We start from the raw sequence: 22,051 nt of genomic DNA, 5'->3' as shown, positions 1-22,051 counted from the left end.
GCCCTCCCGGTGTCCGGTCAGCTGTTCGGGACACCGCGATTTCACCGCGGCAGTCCCGAACAGCCCGACTGAGCAGCCGGGTCACTTTCACTTTCGCTTTAGAAGCGGCGGTCAGCTTTGACCGCCACTTCTAAAGGGTTAATACCGCACATCGCCGCGATCGGCGATGTGTGGTATTAGCCGCGAGTCCCGGCCGTTGATGAGCGCCGGGACCGAAGCGATATGATGCAGGATCGCGGCGCGATCCCGCTTTATATCGCGGGAGCCGGCGCAGGACGTAAATATACGTCCTGCGTCGTTAAGGGGTTAAGGACCAGGCGAATTTTGGTTATTGCACTTTTGTTGTTCCTTCTTCCCCTCTAAAAATCATAATGACGCTTTCAATTTTAAACCCTTATAAGGGCTTTTTTTTGGTGTCACCAATTGCACTTTGTAATAAGATCAATCATAACCCCTTAAGAACTCAACGTTTTTCAGTTTTTGCATTTTCATTTTTTCCCCCTTACTTTTAAAAATCATAACCCTTTCAATTTTCCACCTAAAAATCCATATTATGGCTTATTTTTTGCGCCACCAATTCTACTTTGCAGTGACATCAGTCATTTTACCCAAAAATCCATGGCGAAACGGAAAAAACAATCATTGTGTGACAAAATTGAAGAAAAAAAACGCCATTTTGTAAGTTTTGGGGGCTTCCGTTTCCACGCAGTGCATTCTTTGGTAAAAATTACACCTTATCTTTATTCTGCAGGTCCATACAGTTAAAATGATCCCCTACTTATATAGGTTTGATTTTGTCGTACTTCTGGAAAAAATCATAACTACATGCAGGAAAATTTATACATTTAAAATAATAACTTTACAACATTTTTTTTCTGCATATGAGGATGTATGAGGGCTCATTTTTTGCGCCGTGATCTGAAATTTTTATCGGTACCATTTTTGTTTTGATCTGACTTTTTGATCGCTTTTTATTCATTTTTTAATGCTATTAACGCTATTTTGGACTTTGGAATTTCTTTTCGTTCACGCCATTGAACATGCGGTTTAATTAATTATACATTTTTATAGTTTGGACATTTATGCACACGGGGATACCAAATATGTTTATATTTACTTTTATTTACATAGTTTTTTTTTATGGGAAAAGGGGGGTGATTCTGACTTTTATTAGGGAAGGGGTTAAATCACATTTATTTAAACACTTTTTTGCACTTTTTTTTTGCAATGTTATAGCCCCCATATAGCACACACTGATTTCCTACACTCATCACTGCCATGCATTAACATGGCATTGATCAGTGTTATCGCCGCTCGTCTGCTCCTGCCTAAATCTCAGGCACGGAGCAGTCATTCAGTGATCGGACACGCAGGAAGCAGGTAGGGATCCTCTTCGTGTCCTGCAAGCTGTTCGGGATGCCGCTATTTCACCGTGGCGGTCCCGAACAGCCCGACTGAGATGCCGGGATGCTTTCGGTTTCACTTCAGATGCGGTGGTCAACCTTGACCGCCGCCTCTGAAGGGTTAATACTGGGCATCACCACGATCAGTGATGTCCGGTATTATCCGTGGGTCACGGCCGTTGATGGCCGCCAGGACCGACCCAATAAGACGCGGGGTCATCGCGTGACCCCATGTTATATCGTGGGAGGCGGCGCAGGGCGTAAATATACGTCCTGCGTCATTAAGGAGTTAATAACAGAATCTACCGCAAAACCAAAAAATATACTTGTGGGGTGAAATTGAGAAAAAAAATATGCAATTTTGTATGTTTTAGGGGCTTCTATTTCTACACAGTGCAATATTTGGCAAAAATGACACCTTATCATTATTCTTCAGGCCCATACAATTACAAGGATATCCTTGTAGGTTCTATTTTATTTTACTATTTTAAAAAACAATAAGTACATTATTTATTTTTCCACATACGGCCCTATATGAGGGCTAATTTTTTGCACCGTGGTCTGTAGTTTTTATTGGTGTCATTTTTATTTTGATGGGACTTTTTAATCACTTTTTATATTTTTTTTTATGGTAGATGAAGTGACCAAAAATGCACAATTTGGGACTTTGGTATTTTTTTACGTGTACGCCATCGACCATGTGGTTTAGCTAACGTTATATTTTCACAGTTCGGACATTTACGCATGTAGCAGTACCACATATGATTGTTTTTATTTTTTATTACATTATTTTAGGGAAAGGGGGGGTGATTCAAACTTTTATTAGGGAAGAGGTTAATTCACTTTTATGAACTTATTTTTTACACTTTTTTTTTTTGTCCCTATAGGGGGCTATACCATGCAATCTTTTGATTGCATATACTGTTCAATGCTATGCCATAGCATAGCATTGATCAGTGTTATGGGTGCTCTGCTTCTCCAGTCTGCAGGTAAGTGCCCTCCCGCCATCCACTCAGCTGATCAGGACCCGCGATGTTGCTACAGATTTTTTGATCAGCACCACTGAGCTAACTAGCACCGGTTATCCCGCATTTTAGACGCCGCTATCAACTTTGATTGCAGCGTCTAAAGGGTCAATGCCTGCCATTGGCATGATCGGTTGTGCCCGGCATTAACCGTGGGTCCTGGCTGCCTGTAGCAACCAGGACCCACCAGGTTTAAAGCATTCTCGTCTCGTGAGAACGGTTTAAACCCCGCTAACAGGACCAGGGCGTTTTTTTGGGGGGGATTTCTCTGATGTCATGACCACAGTGCTCTCTGCTGACCTCTCCTGTCCAGTTTAGGAACTGTCCAGAGCAGCATATGTTTGCTATGGGGATTTTCTCCTTCTCTGGACAGTTCCTAAAATGGACAGCAAAGATCAGCAGAGAGCACTGTCGTCATGAAATCAGAGAAATCATTTCCTCTGTAGTATATAGCCCCTAAAAAGTACTGGAAGGATTAAGTAATTTACAAATCTGTTTAACTTTCTGGCATCAGTTGATTTAAAAAAAATATGGGTTAATCTTTTATTACAGTTTTGTTTTATACTAACTTTTTTATTTATATATATATATATATATATATATATATATTTTTTTTTTTTTCCTAAAGCAATCATTAGATTGCTACTACTGATCAATGCAATGATATGGTTCAACTTGCACTTTGCCACTAAAGCCTTCCTGAGCCACACTTTATGAGCACATTTACTATGGCACGCATTTAACCGATCATCAGCCTGCTATTGTGTCGCCAAAATGCTGATTGGGCTCCTGACAGGTGAGGCACCTGTCAGTTCAATCTCTGCGATCGCTATTTGATTTCAGCATGCAGGGGGTTAAACTGCTGGGATCGGACTCAGCCACTTAGGGCTGAACAAGGTCAAGTTAATAAGAGGGTTCTATCCACTAGAATGTGAGAGACTTTGCGTTAGTGCTGAACCTGATGGAGACCTTAAAGGGGCTATCCACCATAAGGTGATTTTAGTGCTTACCTGCCAGACAGTAATGGACATAGGAAGGATCTGTGTTTGTCTTGGGGCTAAATGGCTATGTTTTGATATTACTATAACACTGTAGCTACGTTTTTGGGAAATGGCTATTTCCTGTAACAGTTTCCTCCCTCCAACTAAAAGTCCCATGATTCTTTGTAAGTGTGAGGTCACTTTTCTCCCTCCTACACATCAGCCACTCCACCCATTTAAGCACAAATGAGCTGCCTTCCAGTGTTTTCTAACCAGGGTGCCTCCAGCTGTTGCAAAACTGCAATTCCCTGCAGAATGATCTCCCACCCAGCGGTCGCTCCACCCATTAAAGCAGACAGGGTCCCTTTTGTCACCTTACTAGTGATATAATGTCTCGGGCCGCACTGCAACCTGGGAAAACCTGAGACAACACTCATTTCGTATGCTGTTAAAAATACGGAATGAAACACAGGTACAAACACTATATTAGGAAATACAACAAATTTATAGCCCCTGTAGCAGTCAAAAAAAAATAAATCATGAAATAACTCTTTAAAGACAAAAACATCACAGAGCAAGTGTAATGTTAGTCAGGCAACAGCTCATTATGTTTCAACTAAGTACGGGAACCAATGAGAGTTTTTCACCAGCAGTTTATCTTGTAAAGTGGTTTCTGCACAAAAATGGAGTGCAATTCTTACCTGAGAGCAAACAGTGCCTTTCTATTGGTGCCTTACCAACTGATTCCTAGCCTAAAAGGGGTACCCCGACCCTAGACATCTTATCCTCTATGCAAAAGATAGGGGATAAGATGTCTGAATGGGGGGGTCCCGGTGATCTTGGCTGCAGCACTCCAGACGTTCGGTTGGTGCCAGTTGACTGGCGGTGCGGGGCAGAGGCTAGTGACGTCACGGTCACACTCAGCTTGGGATGTCACGGCCATGCCCTCTCCTATAGACATGCATTGAGAGGGCATGGCCGTGATGTAACCAGCAGGCGTGGCCATGACGTCATGAATCTCCGGCGCGGGGGGGGGGTCATTTGATCAGCAATAGATGGCCTATTCACCTTTAACCAGATTTTTCCATGACATATAGTACTTTAAAGCCGAATGTCTTCTTTAACCCCTTAAGAACCAAGCCCATTTTGATCTTAAGGACCAGGCCAATTTTATTTTTGAATTTTTCCTGCTCACCTTCTAAAAATCGTAACTCTTATATTTTTATCTACAGACTAGTATGGGGGCTGGTTTTTTTGCGCAACCAGTTGTCCTTTGTAATGACATCACTCGATTTGCCATAAAATGTATGGTTCAACCAAAAAGATACTATTTGTATGGGGAAATTAAAAAGAAAACCACAATTTTTCATATTTTGTATAAAAAAAAATCGCTAACTTTTTAACTAAATTAGTACGTTTAAAATCCCTCTATTTTGACAACCTATAAGTTTTTCATTTTTCTGTATAAGCGGCGGTATGATCTGTACTTTTTATTGATACCACATTTGTGTATATAAAACTATACAAAATAATTTAAAAAAATGTTATAAATTTTTTTTGGAATAAAAATGTGACAAAAAAGCTGCAATTTTGGACTTTTTTTTTAATGTTCACGCCGTTCACCACACAGGATCATTAACATTATATTTTAATAGTTCATATAATTATGCACGGGGCGATACCAAATATGTTTATAAAACATTTTTTTTTTTACACCTTTTCGGGGTAAAATGGGAAAAAGAGACAATTTACATTTTTTTGGGGGGGAGGGGATTTTTCAAATTTTTTTCCCCATAGGAGACTATTATCAGTTGATTGCTAATACTGTTCAGTCCTATGCATAAGGCATAGCACTGATCAGTATTATCAGCGATCTTCTGCTCTGGTCTGCTGAAAGGCAGATCAGAGCAGAAGATGCCGGGAAGGCGGCGGAGGCAGGTGAGGGGACCTTTGTTCGCCATGTTAGCTGATCTGATCCCTCCAGCAGTGCCGCGGGCGATCAGATCACCCTAAAATGTAGCCACACTGCTGCAAATGCCTGGATCTGTATTGATCAAAGCATCTGAGGGGTTAATGGTGCATATCAGCACGGATGTCAACCATTACCAGTGGGTACCTGGCTGCTATCAGCTCCGATGCTCGCGGTCATGTACAGGACGTAAATGTACGTCCTGGTGCGCAAAGTACCGCTGCACCAGTACTTACATTTACGTCCTTGGTCATTAAGGGGGTTAAAGGGGTACTAAAATTTTTTTTTTTTTTAATCAACTGGTGCCAGAAAGTTAAACAGATTTGTAAATTACTTATATTTAAAAATCTTAACTCTTCTAGTACTTATCAGCTGCTGTATGCTCCAGAGGAAGTTCTTTTCTTTTTGAATTTATTTTCTGTCTGACCACAGTGCTCTCTGCTGACACCTCTGTCCATGTCAGGAACTTTCCAGAGCAGGAGCAAATCTCCATAGCAAACCTCTCATTCTCTGGACACTTCCTGACATGGACAGAGGTTGTCAGCAGAGAGCACTGTGGTCAGACAGAAGAAAAACAAAAAGAAAAGAACTTCCTTTGGAGCATACAGCAGCTGATTAATATTGAAAGGGTTAAGATTTTTAAATATAAGTCATTTACAAATCTGTTTAACTTTCTGACACCAGTTGATTCCACCAGAGTACCCCTTTAAGAAGACCATGAATCTGGAAGACTATATTTTACTGCATTTTTAGGTACCGTAGTTATCTCAAATAAATTCCATTTGCTAACCCACTAATGGAAAGGATAACTACATAGTGTGAATAGTCTCTTTTTTTAAAAACATGAATAATAATTTATTATGACTACTAATCCCAATATGTAGGATATACAATAATGTTATGCATAGGAAAACAGAATTCCTCTTTGGTCATCTATAACTAAAGAATGCACTGAACATGTGTCCTAATATACTGGGCCACCATAATTTATAGTACTAACCCATTAAGCTCATACCAAATATATATTCTGTGGGGGGGCAGGACATTATTTGGGCTCTTTTTATACTGGTAGGTGGACGACAGCCCATTGGGACTACTTATATGACTGGGCCCCTAACATTAGTACCACCTGGTGGTCCTGCTATAATGTGTGGAAGCATTCTTTTAGCCATCTGCTTTGGATTTTTTTTTTTTATGTTAGAAGGGCTCCCTTTTTATAAGGGGTCCCTTTTTTATAGGTTGGTTTACAGGTTGTCCAGCTGATGAGACCCCCAATGATCAGTTGTAATCTGCAGTGGAAGCTAGAATGTGTTCATTTACTGTCCAGTGCCTCCACATAGTAAGTTGTCCCAATATTAGTGTTTGATTATGGTGGTCTGGCCATTAAAGAATGAGGTCATGAGTCTTCTGTCAGAATGGAGCAGCAGAGGCAGGCATTCAGCAATGATCCATTCATTGTCTATAGAAGCAGTCCAATGCCCCACAATCAAACACTTGCCTGTAGCCTGTGCATAGGGGATAGGTTCTAATAGTGGGACAACCTCTTTGACCTTTCCATGAATTTAAGGGTCTATTCATGTTATTTACCTCCAGGGGTGTAAATATAGGGTGTGCTGAGGTAGCAGTCACACTGAAGCCCTGGTGCCTAAAGCGAGCCCAAAAGGACCTCTGCCCCAAAAGAAAGCACCAGTGTTATAAATGGCGCACAGTAGACTTGGGGACCCATTAAAGATTTTACATTGGGGCCAGGGCCAAATTACAGATTTTGTATTGGGGACCCAAAGCTACAAATTACGCCTCTGACCTCCAGATAGAGACACATTCTCTTTCAGGGCTAACTGATGCGGGTCTATGTTACCACTGTGAGGTTTCTATTTTTTGGAAACCAGACAACCCCGTTAGCTAAAAAATAAATTAATAAATAAAAAAAAGAGAAATCAAAGACTTATATAAAGCAGAATATTTTTTATTAATTTTTTAGACATAACAAGAAAAGAAGCAGAAAACAATTATTATTTTCTTAGGACATAATAGGAAGATTTACAATCATACAAAAAGTTGTGTTTTGCTGCATTCGATCACATGGCATATGTAACACGTATTATGTTGTAAATCGACATGTAGCACAGATTGCATTAAATAGAAGAACAGGGGGGAAAAAGTCTCCTAGTTTAGGGAGGGAACTTACTAAGGCCTGTTTAGGCTGTACACTCTGCCGTCTTGAAGCTTTTGGTAATCGATGGGGACAGAGTGCTATGCGTCACCTCACATGAGATTAGTGAATACCCTTTGAACTGATCCTTGGTGAGATAGGCCATACTGCTCAAACTGTAGGTACCATCCGCATTCTTGGTTTCATGATTTTCACTGCTTAAAACCTTTGAGTCCGCCTTCAACGTCGTCTTGCCACCTTTTGGGAAGTAGCTGTCAGCCAGACACACAACTGTGGCTTTATTTGTTGCTAATTCTTCAGTAGATGGAGGGAAGAGGCTCAATGAAGGAGATACATCTCCTCCTGTAACAAAGAGTAAATAAAATTTAGTTGATGTATAGTCAAATGTCAGTAAATGTATTTCAATAATAGATGATACAGCTGGATTTTGTTGTATCTATCTGTCTCCTATGTATCTTATATCTATCTATCTATGTATGTATCTCATATCTATCTATCTCATATCTATCTATCTATCTATCGCTCATATCTATCTCATATCTATCTATCTTTCTGTCTCTGCACATTTATTGGTTACAATTTAGAAAGTTCTGTTAGTAACAAAGACAGTTAAATATTACTGTTATCAACTATAATTCTATTTTATTCTCTCTCTCATGTCTACCTATCAATCTTTCTATCTATTGGTTATTATTTTAAAATCTTATCCATCTATTTATCTATCTATCTATCTATGTAGCTAGCTATCTCATATCTATCTATCTATCTATCTATCTAATATCTATCTATCTAATATCTATCTATCTCATATCTATCTAATATCTATCTATCTAATATCTATCTATCTAATATCTATCTATCTATCTATATAATATCTATCTATCTATCTCATATCAATCTATCTATCTATCTACAGGTTGATAATAGGCAGCACACCAAAGTTAGTGCAAATAAAGGTGTTCTTTATTCCATATAAGAGACAACGTTTCAGCGATCTCACATTGCCATTTTCAAGTCTTGCCTATTATCAACCTGTATCTAAATTAGGATCGGAGCACCGAGATCCAATTGGCGTGCACCCCCTGGACTCTTTTGCTGGATGTGCTGCTTATTATTTGTTTATCTATCTATCTAATATCTATCTATCTAAAATGAAGAAAGTCCTGGCAACACTCCCATAAGGTGCAAAAACGATAAATTTATTGATCCAAGTGGATGATGCAACGTTTCAGCAGCATCACGCCGCAGCAGCATCATACTTGAAAATGGTGTTGTGATGCTGCTGAAACCTTGCATCATCCACTTGGGTCAATAAATTTTTCGTTTTTGTACCTTATGGGAGTGCTGCCAGGACTTATTTTCATTTTGTATTTATCTTCACGGTCTGCAATTGGGACTGTGTCCCCTGTCTCTTCTGCACCCCACTACATTGTGGATTACTTTGGTTGTGCTGCTCCTGTCTCTCCAGTTTGTATCTATCTATCTATCTCTCTATCTATATATCTATCTCATATCTATTTTTATATATTTTAGAATAATTTTAGACCTATCACTTTGTCAATGTTTAAAATAAGTAATAAAGATAACTTAGGAAAGAACATTTAACCAGTTAAATTCCAGTAAGTCTACTTTTACAGTTAACTAAGCGTGATAGGACACACAGGTGTTCTCATGTCTCACGAAAACGAAGAAATCTTTGGGGCATAAAATGACACTGTCATGAACAGATGTTACTTCTCTATTGTTCTCAATCAGCCATCTATTTTACTGACACGCTCTTCTGAAATATCATAATTTTAACATAATTTTTTTCTACATTAAATAACATAAATTTAAATACTTTATTTCATAATAAAGACATTGGTCAAATGGTATATTTTCATGTTACGCAATTGTAATACTATGTTTTATAAAAAAAAATATCTAACATTTGAAATTAAATTGTATGAATTATTTAGTGATGAACAAATATAATGGCTGAAAGAGTAATGTAATATTTTATGGAAATAACAAATTCTCCTATTTTTTTTTTTTTTTTTTTTATAAATGTAATGTTTTTCCTTAATTCTTAAAGATTTCAGCCGAGATCAAACAAAATATAAACATTTTTGTAAAAACTAAAACGGTTTTTATAGTTGGCTGCATGTTAGATTGAGGGTATATTTTTTCTTTTATTATGAAATCAATTTAATTATGAAATAAATTAAACTGATAACTGTGCTATGAATTTGTTAAATACTTAATAGGATAACATTTAATATGGGCCATTACTTACTTCATAACTTCCATCTTATGTCATTGCCCAAATGAACCACTATGACTTATTCTAGTTATGTCCTTGTACAAAAACTTAACCATGGAATTAGTTTTGGCCATTTTCTATGACAGTAAGATGGTTAGGAAATGTTAATACAATACCAAATGTAAAATACATGGTATATTTATTTTGGTATTTATTTTTACTTTACAAACTATCATATTTTTCCTATTTCATTTAAAAGAACAAGTAAATGTAACCATAAAAAAAAATAATTACTATAATAGGACTTAAATAATGTTACCGTATATAACTATTGCTCCAGATAGCCTTTATGATAAAAACTTTATGTATCATTATTAAACTATTGGGGTCTATAGTTTTGGCCTCACAAATGTGTGTTTGTATTTTAAATTTTACCACGTTAAAAGGAAACTTTAGAAATTCTTTAAAATTATTTCAAAGCATATGTGAAAGATAACAAATATTATGGTCAATGGTATGTACTTTGTGATACATTGACAAAATTGTGCTACAATATTAAGTTCCAAGATACATACCATACAAACTCCAGCACCTCATAAATATTACATTCTAGAACTACTAGTCTTTTGGTCTCGACCCCCCTGTACATTTTGCCCTTTTACCAGCAGTACAAAAACTGTGGTAGACATTTTACTAATATTAATTGTACAAAAATTCTGATTTTACCAAATTAATACTACTTTTTCCCTGATATATTTTCATGAACTATATTACTTATATTTTCTCGCACAAATATATATAAATGATTAAAAAGTAGATATCATATTTACACTAAACCATAGTAGGTACATTACCTATACTGCTATATTATAAAACCTATAGTGCCATGGTATTTTTTTTGTACATTTCTAAATATAAGGATATGAATTGTAAGTAGAATTTTATACATTCATGCAAAGACATAATAAATAGGTAAATGCTTTATATAGAAGAAAAAGCAAAAAAAAATAACTACAAAAAAATCATGTAAAAACAAAAAGATATTAAAAAAAGAATAAATCCTTTTATGGGAGATTTCAAAAGAGAACTAAAACTCTACCAAAAGGATGGTTGTGTCAATTGTCTATATTATTACAATGAATTGGATAATACTTAACAAAGACAATCAAGAACAAACTGAATAAAGAGACAAAGGGCAACCACAAAAAAAATAAAAAAAATCTTGAGAATAAAATTTAGGCCTTAAATGTAAGGCTGTGTATTTTTTTAAATGTCGGTTGCAACATTATAGGACACTAAAGTAAAGCTAAAATTCTGCCAATGGGATAGTTGTTAGCTGTGACAATTTTTTACATCATTAAATCGAAGTGGATAAACTTAACAAAGACAAACAAGAACAGAGAGACATAATGCAATTTAAAAAAGTACATACACAACATAGAAATCTTACATTTAAAGGTATACTTACGTTTCATCTCCACTGTGGTTTTACCACCAAAAGTGTACCACAGTAGATACATCCCCTATGCTTATCATACAAAATCCTATGCTATAGCTGAAGGGAACTTTTTTTTTTGCTTTTTCAAAAGAAAATTTATAAAACTTTTTTTTCAAATTATACCCTAATGTTTTCAAGATTGTACTCAAATTACTAAACTGTATTTTTCTTAAACAGATAACTAATATTTAACCCTAAAAATTATAAATATGTCCTTTAAAAAAAAAAACTGTTTACAACATAATGGGCCATTTTAAAAGGAGTCAAAACTCTACCAACAGGATGGTAATGTCAATTTTCTAAGTTAATACAATGAAGTCAATAATACTTAGTCAAGACAAACAAGCAAGAGACACAATACAATCATAGAAAGTAGAGGCAGAACATATAAAGCTTACATTTAAAGGTCTACTTACGTTTCATATCTATGGTGGTTTTTTGGCCAAAAGTGAGCCACAGTAGATACTTCCCCTATACCCATCGTACAAAAACCTAAACTTCTGGGGATCAAGTTAAGGTACTCATGCAAGCAGCTTCTATTATGTAACTCTGCTTTCCCTAGTATGATGAAGTTTTTTCCCCCCTTTCTTTAGTATATATACTTTTTTTGATAAGGTAAAACTACATTTGTTCCTAAAAAATAATCTACAGAACAAGTAATATTTACCTAAAATCTTAATATATAGTTGTGTCTCTTTTTAGTTTTGGTATGACATTATTGGACACATTAAAAGAGATCTATAACTTTGCTAACAGGTGGATGGAATCAATAGTCTATGTTTTTGCAAACAATGCAATTATACTCTACAAAACTGCTTAATAACAAACTACATAAAAGACAAAAAGAAAGGCATAAAAAGTAGACATGGAACTTATAAAGTTTACATTTAAAGGTCTACTTACGTTTCATATCTACGGTGGTTTTTTGTCCAAAAGTGTACCACAGTAGATACTTCCTCTACACTCATCGTACAAAGACCTAAACTGCTGAGGATCAAGGTAATGTCCTCTTCTAAAATGTTTACACCATGCAACTGCTTTTTGCTTTCTATGGTATATTTTATATATTTTTATTTTGAAATTATACCTTTAATATCTACATGGTTAAAATAGCACTAAAAAAAATAATGAAAACAGCCACTATTTACCCAAAAATTCTTAAGTTATTATTGTGTGCATTTTAGGTCATGTTTTGGCTACATTTTATGAGGCATTTTGAAAGAGAATGAAAGATTGTCCAAGAGAATGGTTGTGCCAATAGTCTGTATTATTACAAGTCAATAGTACTTAACAAAAAAGACCCATAACAAACTACATAGAGAGACAAACCAATTGTATCCTAAAAAGCAGACAAGCTACATAAAAAGACAAAAAGCATAAAAAGTAAATAAAGAACATATGAAGCTATAAAACTTACATTGAAAGGTCTACTTACGTTTCATATCTACGGTGGTTTTTTTTTACCAAAAGTGAACCACAGTAGATACTTCCCCTATACTCATTGTACAAAAACCTAAACTGCTAAAGATCAAGGTAATCCTCTTTTAAGCAGCTTACATTATGTAACTGCTTTTTGCTTTCTGCAGCATGTTTTTATTATTTCTATGTTAAAATTATGCAGACATCTCTATAGGATCTACTGAAATCTTTTACTTAGTAAAAATTTAAAAAAGATACTTGTCCTAAATAAATACTAAATAAGTGATTATTTTTGGTTCTATTTTTTAAATTTTAGTTATAATATGGTACAATATGAAACTAACACTTTGCCAACAGGGTGTCAGTGTCAATTACCTGTATAATTACAATAAAGTAAATAATATGCAACAAAAACAAGAACTGCATAAAGAGACAAAAAGCACATACAGAACATGTAAAGCTTACATTCAATGTTGTACTTACGTTCCATATCATGTAGACCAAGTAAGCTTCCAAGATGAAGCCTTTTTTATATACTTTAGTGTAATTTTGTATTACTTTTTTTACTTGTGCAAATTTTTTGAAAATTGTAACCTAATAAAAATAGTCTTCAGAAGTATTATGAACCCTAAAATCTTATCATATGGTTGTGCCTTTGCTTAATTTTGGTTTTAGCATTATTGCACAATTTTAAAGAGAGCTAAAACTTTGCTAACAGGGAGATTGAGGCAATTGTCTATGTTATAGCAACTAAGGCAAATATGCTCTACAAAGATGCCAAATAAATTAACATTACTAATATACATAAAAAGACAATAGGCAAACATAAAAAGTAGATATAGAACTTATAAAGTTTATATTAAAAGGTCTACTTACGTTTCATATCTACGGTGGTTTTTTGACCAAAAGTGTACCACAGTAGATACTTCCCCTATACTCATCGTACAAAAACCTAAACTGCTGAGGATTTAGTTAATTCCCTATTCTAAGTGGCATTACACTATGCACCTGCTGTTTGATTTCTATAGTATATTTTAATTATTTTTATGTTAAAATTATACCTTTAACATCTACAAAAATCAGAACAGCTACTATTTATCAAAATAAAATCCTTGACTTATGGTTGTGTCCACTTTTAGTTGACCAAGATGATTGTTTTGTTGCTTGCCTATATTTTTACAATACAATCAATAGTACTCAACAAAAAAGACTGAGAAGAAACCACAAAGGGAGACAAGATAATTGTATCCTAAAAAACAGACACACTACATAAAAAGACAAAAAGCATAAGGAGTAGATAGATAACATTGCTAACAGGGGAACTGCATAAATTGTCAATGTCATTGCAATAAAGACAAATAAATTCCTAAAAACAACTTACATAAAAAAAGACAAAAAGCAAACATAAAAAGTAAATAGAGAACTTATAAAGCTTACATTTGAAGATCTACTTACGTTTCATATCTACGGTGGTTTTTTGGCCAAAAGTGAACCACAGTAGTTACTTCCCCTATACTCATCGTACAAAAACCTAAACTGCTATAGGTAAAGTTAAGGTACTCATGAAAGCAGCTTCTATCATGTAACATTTCCTCTGCTTTCTCTAGTATGTTTTTTTTTTATTACTATTATACTTTACTATTATACTTTTATGGTTATCTACTCAAATATGAATTTACTTTGTAAAAAATTAAGATGACATCTAAAATAACACCTTAAAAACACAATAACTGCCACCTACCTTCATCTTAATCTATAGTTGTGCTCTTTTTTAATTTTGGTTACATTATTTGACCTCAGAAACCAAAACTTTGCCATTATAATCATCAAAGACAAACAAGGACAAACAAATAAACAGACAACTATCAATCATAAAAAGCAAATATAAAACATAAAGCTTACATTTAAAGGGGAACTTACGTTTCATTTCAACTGTGGTTCTGCCTCCGAAAGTCCACCACAGTGATAAATCTGTATTACCTGGCTGTACAAAAACTTTTCTTCATTGGGGAGAGTCTTGTGCTTTGTTTTGCAGTCTTTTCTTCCGTTTTTAGCTGAGCTTAAAATACTTCAAGATCAGTCACCTGAGAAGAAGAACACAAATATATCTTATTACTAGAGAGAAGAGACATACTTCTAAGAAAGGTTTCACTTCAGACTAGAATAAACTTATGTCCCATTTACTTTATTACGCAACCATGTTTAAACCCTTATACTTCACTACGGGTTGATCTTTTCCTTCTTATACCCTTTACCTTTAGAACATTCCATGGGCGAAGCAGGTGCTTTCTGTAGGGTTGACATTAGAAGCAGGATATAATGTGAAGAGGACCAAGGATTGGTTATCGTTGAATCGGCAGCAGGTGAGTATGGGTTATTTTTTTATTTTGAATCCCCTTGGATATTTTCTTAAAAACATAAGCTCATCCCCAGCCAACTGCTTTACAGCTTATTGTGTGGTCTAACATTCTAAATAAGGAGATAGAGTAGATGGATGAGATGAAACGTGTGACTTAACTTCATTTGCCATCCCGTGGAGGGAGCGGTCTCTTGTGGACATATATCTCATATGGTCCGGTAATAAGATTATTGAGTATAGATTCTCATATGCATCACTGAAAACAAGGTTCCCTATCCCAGTTGATTTATAAAAATGTCTTCTATTCATTAACCACAAATAATTCCCTTTACTCAAGTTGTGGTACTGTTTGGTAAAATACTGCTCTGTACCTCTAATGCCATCCCAAGACAATGTTGTATGACTTTGTAAGGAATTGCTCTGTTACTGTTTATTGCTTTGCCCCATTGGATTGTCTTCCTTTCTCCTGACTTCAATTCATTCGTTTCCATGCTTTGTACACCTGATCCAGATGACTAACCTCTGGCTCAACCTGATCCCGATTCAGTTTACATTCCCCTCTTGTCTTTATGTTAGTTTGTTTTTCTACCTGAATGTCCAGCTGCGAACTGGTTACTATTATGGAAATCATGACCTAGGGATTTCCCTGCAACAAAGACCACAGTTCCCTATGGGGAGGTTTAGAATACCAGGGATCCTTTAGACAGCACACTACAGTCTAGACAACACTAAACTGGTTTCAGTCATAAGGTTCTCTGCTTCATGCTGTCAGTACCGGACTGGTATGTGGGTAGTGGATCCCCTATGTCAGTGAGGCGATGAGGTGGGCCGTACCAGGGGACCGGTTCTAAGAAGTTACTGGTTTTCACCAGAGCCAGCCGCAAGGCGGGATGGACTTGCTGCGGCAGTAACTCCCAGGTCGTATCCCCTGATAGCGACTCGACCTCACAGACAGCTGAGATAGGCGTGGTACACAAGGACAAGGCGAAGGCAAGGTCGGACATAGCAAGAGGTCAAGGCAGGCGGCAAAGGTTTGTAGTCAGGGGCAACGGCAAAGGGTCTGGATACACAGGCTAGGGATACACACAAAACGCTTTCTCAGGGCACTAGGGCAACAAGATCCGGCAAGGATAGGAAGGGGAAGTGGGTTTTTATACATTTTGGACTGATTGGGCCAGGCGCCAATTAATGGTACACTGGCCCTTTAAATCTCAGCAAGTTGGAGCGCAGTAAGCAGCGGGAGGATGGTGAGTGACTTGGGATGCGAACTGTGAGCGGGGACGTCCCACCACGCGGATTGCATCCCCGCCGCTGACAGGGGGACAGCGCTCTCGGTCAGGAGCAGTGACCGGAGCTCTGTTAGAAGCAGCGGGACCCGGAGCGCTCGGCGTTACACATGCCATTACTAACACGTGTAACACATACTTTCCCTCTCATTTGATGTAGTGTCCTTACTAGTTTACTAACTTATGTGTTATGTTCCTAAAGAAGTTACCATACTCATTGATCAGTCATGACATTAAAAATACCTGCCTTAACCCCTTAAGGACCAGGCCATTTTACACCTTAGGACCAGAGCTTTTTTTTGCACATCTGACCACTATCACTTTAAACATTAATAACTCTGGAATGCTTTTAGCTATCATTCTGATTCTGAGATTGTCTTAAGTGACATATTCTACCTTAACATAGGGGTAAAATTTCGTGGTAACTTGCATCCTTTCTTGGTGAAAAATCCCAAAATTTGATAAAAAATTAAAAAATTTTGCATTTTTCTAACTTTGAAGCTTTCTGCTTGTAAGGGAAATGGATATTCAAAATAAATTTTTTTTGTTCACATTTCCAATATGTTTACTTTATGTTTGCATCATAAAATTGACGTGTTTTTACTTTTGGAAGACACCAGAGGGCTTCAAAGTTCAGCAGATATTTTCCAATTTTTCACAAAATTTTGAAACTCGCTTTTTTCAGGGACCAGTTCAGGTTTGAAGTGGTTTTGAAGGGTCTTCATATTAGAAATGCCCCACAAATTACCCCATTATAAAAACTACAACCCCCAAAGTATTCAAAATTACATTCAGTAAGTGTTTTAACCCATTAGGTGTTTCACAGGAATAGCAGCAAAGTGAAGGAGAAAATTCACAATCTTCATTTTTTACACTTGCATGTTCTTGTAAACCCAATTTTTGAATTTTTATAAGGGGTAAAAGGAGAAAATGTATACTTATATTTGTAGCCCAATTACTCTCGAGTAAGGACATACCTCATATGTCTATGTAAATTGTTCGGCGGGCGCAGTAGAGGGCTCAGAAGCGAAGGAGCGACAAGGGGATTTTGGAGAGTACGTTTTTCAGAAATGGTTTTTGGGGGGCATGTTGCATTTAGGAAGCCCCTATGGTGGCAGAATAGCAAAAAAAACACATGGCATACCATTTTGGAAACTAGACCCCTTGGGGAACGTAACAAGGAATAAAGTGAGCTTTAATACCCCATAAGTGTTTCACGACTTTTGCATATGTAAAAAAATATATTTTTTTTCACTAAAATGTGTGTTTCCCCCCAAATTTCACATTTTTGCAAAGGTTAATAGCAGAAAATACCCCCCAAAATTTGTAACCCCATCTCTTCTGAGTATGGAGGTACCCCATAAGTTGGCCTGAAGTGCACTACGGGCGAACTACAATGCTAAGAAGAGGAGTAGCACCATTGAGCTTTTGGAAAGAGAATTTGTTTGGAATGGTAGTCAGGGGCCATGTGTATTTACAAAGCCCCCCGTGGTGCCAGAACAGTGGACCCCCCCCACATGTGACCCTATTTTGGAAACTACACCCCTCACAGAATTTAATAAGGGGTGCAGTGAGTATTTACACATCACTGGCATTTGACAGATCTTTGGAACAGTGGGCTGTGCAAATGGAAAATTAAATTTTTCATTTTCACGGATCACTGTTCCAAAAATCTGTCAGACACCTGTGGGGAGTAAATGCTCACTGTACCCCTTATTACATTACATGAAGGGTGTAGTTTCAAAAATGGCGTCACATATGGGGGGGGGGGTCCATTTTTCTGGCACTATGGGGGCTTTGTAAACACAAGTGGCCTTCAATTCCGGACAAATTTTCTCTTCAAAATCCCAATGGCGCTCCTTCTCTTCTGAGCATTGTAGTGCACCCATAGAGCACTTTACATCCACATATGGGGTATGTTCTTACTCAGAAGAAATGGGGTTACACATTTTGGGGGGCTTTTTTATTTTCCCTTGTGAAAATGAAAAATTTAGGGTGACACCAGCATTTTAGTGAAAACATTTTTTTTTTTTCATTTTCCCATCCAACTTTAATGAAAATTTGTCAAACACCTGTGGGGTGTTCAGGCTCACTATACCCCTTGTTACATTCCGTGAGGGGTGTCGTTTCCAAAATGGGTCACATGTGGGTATTTATTTTTTTGGGTTTATTTCAGAACCGCTGTAAAATCAGCCACCCCTGTGCAAATCACCAATTTAGGCCTCAAATGTACATGGTGCGCTCTCACTCCTGAGCCTTGTTGTGAGTCCGCAGAGCATTTTACGCCCACATATGGGGTATTTCCGTACTCAGGAGAAATTGCGTTACAAATTTTGGGGATCTTTTTTTTTTTCTTTTACCCCCCGTGAAAATAAAAAGTAAAGGACAACACCAGCATGTTAGTGTAAAAAAAATTTTTTTTTACACTAACAGGCTGGTGTAGACCCCAACTTTGCTTTTTCATAAGGGGTAAAAGGAAAAAAAGCCCCCAAAATTAGTAGTGCAATTTCTCCCGAGTACGGAGATACCCCATATGTGGCACTAAACTGTTTTCTTGAAATACGACAGGGCTCTGAAGTGAGAGAGCGCCATGCGCATTTGAGGACTAAATTAGGGATTGCACAGGGGTGGACATAGGGGTATTCTACGCCAGTGATTCCCAAACAGGGTGCCTCCAGCTGTTGCTAAACTCCCAGCATGCCTGGACAGTCAGTGGCTGTCCGGAAATGCTCTGAGTTGTTGTTTTGCAACAGCTGGAGGCTCTGTTTTGGAAACACTGCCGTACAATACGTTTTTTCTTTTTATTGGGGGGGGGGAAAGTGTAAAGGGGTGTATATGTAGAGTTTTACCCTTTATTATGTGTTAGTGTAGTGTAGTGTTTTTAGGGTACGTTCACACGGGCACAGGTTTACAGTGAATTTACCGCTAGGAGTTTGCGCTGCAGCGAAAAATTTGCTGCAGCTCATACTTGAAGCAGAAAACGTACTGTAAACCCGCCAGTGTGAATGTACCCTGTATGTTCCCATGGGGGGAAAACCTCCAGCTGTTTCAAAACTACAACTCCCAGCATGTACTGACAGACCGTGCATGCTGGGAGTTGTACTTTTGCAACAGCTGGAGGCACACTGGTTGGAAAACCTTCAGTTAGGTTCTGTTACCTAACTCAGTATTTTCCAACCAGTGTGCCTCCAGCTGTTGCAAAACTTCAACTCCCAGCATGTACTGATCGCCGAAAGGCATGCTGGGAGATGTAGTTATGCAACAGCTGAAGGTACACAACTAAAACTCCCAGAATGCAGAGACAGCTGTTTGCTGTTTAGGCATGCTGGGAGTTGCAGTTTTGCAACATCTGGAGAGCTATAGTTTAGAGACCACTGCACAAACTGTGGACCTCCAGATGTTGCAAAACTACAACTCCCAGCATGCCCAGACAGCAAATTGCTGTGTGGGCATGCAGGGAGTTGTAGTTTTGCAAAATCTGCAGGTGCACAGTATAGAGATCACTGTGCAGTGGTCTCAAACTGCAGACCTCCAGCTGTTGCAAAACTGCAACTCCCAGCATGCCTAAACAGCTCTCTGGGCATGCTGTGAGTTGTAGTTTTGCAACATCTGGAGGGTTACAGTTTAAAGACCACTATAGTGGTCTCAGACTGTAGCCCTCCAGATGTTGCTAAGTAACTCACCGGCTTCCGTCGGATCCAGGGAGCTGCGTCGCCTTCCTCTTCTTCCGCCGATCGTCGCCCGCTGCCGCCGCTGATCCTCGCCCACTGCCGTCGCCGATGGGTAAGTGGATCTTCGGCGCCGGTCCCTGTCGGTTTCCCCGTCCTGCCCCGCCTATTGTGGGTGGGCAGAATGGGGAAACCGAAAGTAAACCCCTCCGCCCCCGATCTGCTATTGGTGGTCGCGTCTAGACCACCAATAGCAGAGATAGGAGGGGTGGCACCTCTGCCACCTCACTCCTATCGCTACAGGGGGATCGTGGGTGTCTAGGACATCCGCGATCCCCTTTATTTTCCGGGTCACTATAGACCCGTGCGACCCGGAATAGCTGCTAATCGCAAGTGTGAATTCACTTGCGATTTGCGGCGATGGCCGACATGGGGGGGTCTGATGACCCCCCCGGGCATTTGCACGGTGTGCCTGCTGATAGATATCAGCAGTCACCCCGGCCCGGTCCCCGCCCCGCGTGCGGTGGGGACCGAAATTCCCACGGGCGTACAGGTACGCCCGTGGTCCTTAAGTACCAGGGAGCAAAGGCGTACCTGTACGCCCTTGGTCCTTAAGGGGTTAAAGGGGGTACTTTTTTTTTTTCAAATCAACTGGTGACTTCTATTTCATAATCTTAAGTCTTCCAGTACTTATCAGCTGCTGTATATTACATATTGTATAACATACAGTGCTCTATAACATACAGTGATCTCTCCCGGACCTTTATTACTTTAAACTATACTAAAAATACAATGCAATGGACAGTGTAGAACTACAGAATGTATCAATGACTAGAAGACTCTCCATTATAACCTGGTATTATAACTTATCTATTTCAACTCTATAACAGAACCTCCAGCTGAATGACCACTGTCCTTTGTAGAGAAAGGAACAGAGGATGGCTAGATGTCCCCTCCCACCAGTAGGAGGGGCCAGGATCATGGGGTTCCTTCTTAATTCTGGACCGTAAACATGATAAGCATGACTTTTGGCAGCCCCTAGTGCTTTCTACAGAATAGGTGATAAATGCATAATCATTGGAGGTCTGACCAATAGTACTTAATACGGTGACAAATATTTATGTTCCCTTTGCAAGCTGCTGTAATCATATATATGGGGCATTTTGTAGTCACATATAGTATATATATTATATTATATACAGTATCTTACATAAGTGAGTCCACCCCTCACATTATATATACAGTATCTCCCATAAGTGACTCCACCCCTCACATTATATATACAGTATCTCCCATAAGTGAGTCCACCCCTCACATTATATACAGTATATCCCATAAGTGAGTCCACCCCTCACATTATATACAGTATCTCCCATAAGTGAGTCCACCCCTCACATTATATATACAGTATCTCCCATAAGTGACTCCACCCCTCACATTATATATACAGTATCTCCCATAAGTGAGTCCACCCCTCACATCATATACAGTATATCCCATAAGTGACTCCACCTCTAACATTATATATACAGTATCTCCCATAAGTGAGTCTGCCCTTCATATTATACACAGTATCTTCCATAAGTGACTCCACACCTCACATTATATATACAGTATCTCCCATAAGTGACTCCACCCTCACATTATATACAGTATATCCCATAAGTGAGTCCACCCCTCACAATATATATACAGTATCTCCCATAAGTGAGTCCACTCCTCACATTATATATACAGTATCTCCCATAAGTGAGTCCACCCCTCACATTATATACAGTATCTCCCATAAGTGAGTCCACCCCTCACAATATATATACAGTATCTCCCATAAGTGAGTCCACCCCTCACATTATAAATACAGTATCTCCTATAAGTGAGTCCACCCCTCACATTATATATACAGTATCTTCCATAAGTGAGTCCACCCCTCACATTATATATACAGTATCTTCCATAAGTGAGTCCACCCCTCACATTATATACAGTATCTCCCATAAGTGAGTCCACCCCTCACAATATATATACAGTA

At 38.1% G+C, this 22,051-nt stretch overlaps 1 protein-coding gene and 1 gene segment (V, D, J or C); both read right to left on the bottom strand.

Annotated features, from left to right (window-relative positions):
- Window positions 1–7,331: 7,331 nt before the first annotated feature.
- On the bottom strand, window positions 7,332–12,298 carry LOC130337063 (Ig light chain C region-like). The segment is given in 2 exon segments: window positions 7,332–7,892; window positions 12,194–12,298. Coding segments are annotated over 2 exon segments (324 nt in total).
- A 2,357-nt stretch (window positions 12,299–14,655) lies between these two features.
- The window catches only part of LOC130335539 (uncharacterized), a 125,424-nt gene continuing 118,028 nt past the window's right edge, over window positions 14,656–22,051 (bottom strand). The window contains exon 2 of one of the 2 annotated variants that reach the window (XR_008877275.1): window positions 14,656–14,793. The gene's annotated coding sequence lies outside the window, so the exon portion shown is untranslated. The remainder of the gene's footprint in view (window positions 14,794–22,051) is intronic. The other variant, XM_056553905.1, reaches the window with a different exon arrangement.

Source organism: Hyla sarda, chromosome 1 (genome assembly GCF_029499605.1).
Source record: "Hyla sarda isolate aHylSar1 chromosome 1, aHylSar1.hap1, whole genome shotgun sequence".
NCBI classification, from domain to species: domain Eukaryota; kingdom Metazoa; phylum Chordata; class Amphibia; order Anura; family Hylidae; genus Hyla; species Hyla sarda.
Note: the sequence above shows the minus strand (reverse complement) of the source record. Positions and strands in the feature narration are given on the sequence as shown.